The 3,054-nt window shown below is 50.5% G+C and overlaps 1 protein-coding gene across 1 annotated transcript; it reads right to left on the reverse strand.

The window, feature by feature from the left end:
* Window positions 1-621: 621 nt before the first annotated feature.
* Window positions 622-2,570, reverse strand: LOC135246523 (C-C chemokine receptor type 4-like). The gene has a single exon (XM_064319954.1). It carries the CDS (start codon window positions 2,414-2,416, stop codon window positions 1,391-1,393), a length of 1,026 nt encoding a protein of 341 aa, XP_064176024.1. The 5' UTR covers window positions 2,417-2,570; the 3' UTR covers window positions 622-1,390.
* Between the last annotated feature and the right edge of the window lie 484 nt (window positions 2,571-3,054).

Here is a 3,054-nt window from a genome sequence, read left to right on the forward strand (position 1 = left end):
AGAGCACTCGTTTCATTGAAACGAAGAAAAACCTCAGCACATAGCAACATCATAAAAACATTACAAACATTACAAACATTACAACAAAAACTCGAAGACTTCCACATGTGGTAGGGGGTAGGGTGTCGGGGAGGGGAAGTGTCGCAGCACAGACACTGGGGGAGCGCGCAGCCGCTCAGGCGCAGCGCATCAACCCTCAGCAGACTGCACTGTAACGGGGAGGGAGGGGGGTGGGAGCCAAGAAGGCGTTGAGTAGGAGGTGGTGTGTGTGTTATCTTCATGTGCGTGTGTGTGTAAGTCCATGGACTTCATCTCCACCACAGTCTCAACATTGTCTCTGCCGTCTGATACTGATGACGAGGACACGGCCGTTGCCGTGGAGATAACCTCGAAGAGTCCTGATCCAGAGACAAAGTTCCATAGGAGCAGGGAGGTGGGGGTAGGGCCGAGCATCTGGCTGCATAACAATCCAGGAGAGTGGAGAGATATCAGCCTTCCAAGGCCGATGTGGGGGAGCCAATGAGGATAAGGATTGTTTTGGGTTCAGGCAGACTTCTGCATTTTTCGTCTACCTTTAGTCCTGTGGTTCTCTCAGCGTTGTTCCAATCATCCGAATTAGTGGCCCATTTCAGTGAGCCGAACCGACAACTTCTCCAAGTTGGTATCCGTCATGCGAATTTGCGATCCAATCGCATCCAGTTTGCGATTGAGCTCACAAATCGCTTGAGTCTGAGTGTTGACAGCCCTGCCCGTTCCCTCAATGGCGGGCAGCTTCCCAATTAGTGCTGCCAACGCCTTCGGCATTTTGCGATAAATCAGGATGCTGCCAGCTGCAAACAGCAGAAAGCCTGTTATCATAATTCCAATCAAGTAAACGTCTTCAACATCCTCAACGGAAAGGATCGACAGGCACACGACCCTCCACTCGTTCCAGGAGTCCATCGTGTATCCGGCTGCAAACGTTCCGTCAGGGCAAGAGGGCTCTCCCTGACCCGTTCTTCTCGTCGAGAAAATACTATCAATTGCGTTATATTAATAAAGTATAATTAATCTCGGGGGCTTTGTGCTAAGAGGTTAAAGTATGAGCTTCACGCTTGTCCTGAGTTGCTTCAGTAAACACCCAGCTGTGTTTATGGACAATGTGTAACAAAAACATATATTTGCTAAGTGTTTTTTTTTATTTTTTAGATAATTTGCCAAATAAAAAAATAAAAAAACAACTCATAAAATAGTGAGATATTTCTAGACAAGGCTGATTCTCACCATAGTGGTTCCAGGGAACTGAAAGTCTTTGCCTTTCAGTTCCAAGTATTTCATGATGTCCCAATCTCTCCATCCCCGCTTCTGGTTTTTTCCTTCTTTGTTTTTCTGCAGTTGCACCCACAGCACATTACAGATGGGAGGTGGAAGCTCGCTGGACACTGTGCTGAGTGCTGAGTGTCAGGCTCCTCCCCCGGTTGCTGTGGCGACGGACGGAGAGGTAGCTGCGGAACCTTCCGCTGCCGAAGACGTGGAGGGCGGGGTTGAGGAAGCAGTGGCAGTAGGCCAGGGCTTGGCACACGTAGTACGCGTACGCCAGCCTCTCTTTGGCCTCAGGCCCCGTCAGCCCGGGGCAGCCCAGGAGCCGCAGGGCGCCCAGGAGCAGCACCACGTTGTAGGGTGCCCAGCAGGCGAAGAACCCCAGCACTATGCAGAAGATCAGCCGCACGGCCTGCGCCCGCCTGGCCGACCTGCACCTGGAAACGGTGGCCCAGATGCGCGCGTAGCAGAAGAGGATGAGGGCGAAGGGGAGGAGGAAGAACAGGCTGACCGGCACGGCGTATCCCAGCAGCTCCAGGTTCAGCGACTGACGCACCACCAGGCACTGCGTCCCGGCCCTCGTTTCTACACTCTCTGATTGCACCACCTCCCGGACGCTCGCGGCGACACACACCAGCCACAGGGAGGCGCTGTAGAGCGCGACGCACAGCCGAGACTGCAGCCGCAGCATCCGCACGGCGTGGACCACGGCCAGGTAGCGGTCCACCGTCACCGCCGCCAGGAACGCCATGTAGCCGTAGAAGCCCAGGAAGTGGAGGAAGATGAGGAGGTGGCAGCCGGGCGTGCCGAAGACCCAGTGGTGCAGGTAATAGACGGCCCAGAAGGGCAGTGTCAGCGTGAGCAGCAGGTCGGACACGGCCAGCTGCAGGAGGAAGAGCGTGGTGGTCTTCCTCAGGTCCTCCCGCACCAGAAGAGCCCAGAGCAGGAAGCTGTTCCCCACCAGGCTGTGGATGAAGATCAGGGTGTACAGAACGCCAAATTTCTTGGGCTCGTCCTCCCAAAGGTACACCAAAGAGTTGTTGTAGTCGTAGTAACCGTCGTCCGTGGCGGCTTGGATTCCGTCAGACAAGGGAGAGGCTGTGAGAGCAGATGCCATGTTTCTGTCGTCCCCCCCACTCTGCAACCTGCCAATCTTTACTGATGAGACATCACAAACAATGAAATAGAGTACATGCACAATATATATATATATATATATATATATTTAAAATGTCATTATATTATTATTGTTATTATTATAATAATAATAATAATAATACTTATTTGCAATGTTTTAACAATGGTACACCTTAAAGGAAGAGTATATTGCTGAAAATATGGACATATATTATTATTATTATTATATAATAAAGTATTTGTAATATTTTAACAATGGTACATCTTAATGGAATAGCAAATCTAGTAAAATTTCATTAACTTTATGTGATGAAAACATTGCTCTTACATGCATTTGAAAATGAATATATGAATATGAATATGTAAGAAGCTGAACGATCAGAAATGAACTCCTTACCTGTAGCATGGCAAAAAGCGTTTGTTCAGGCACAGATCACACCCACAGATTTCGAGGGAGAGTGTCTGAACTTCGACGCTCGTGCTAGTCCCTTTATGGCCGCCTCTTCAGACAAGCTCTGCCCCCCAGGATGAGTGACAGCTGTCCGTCCACCAGTCACAGGCGGAGAGCCGAGTCCAGCTGCCCTGCACCGCCATTTCACGATTCCAAGAGTGCTGTAA

The sequence above is a fragment of the Anguilla rostrata genome, unplaced genomic scaffold (assembly GCF_018555375.3).
Source record: "Anguilla rostrata isolate EN2019 unplaced genomic scaffold, ASM1855537v3 scaf0447, whole genome shotgun sequence".
NCBI classification, from domain to species: domain Eukaryota; kingdom Metazoa; phylum Chordata; class Actinopteri; order Anguilliformes; family Anguillidae; genus Anguilla; species Anguilla rostrata.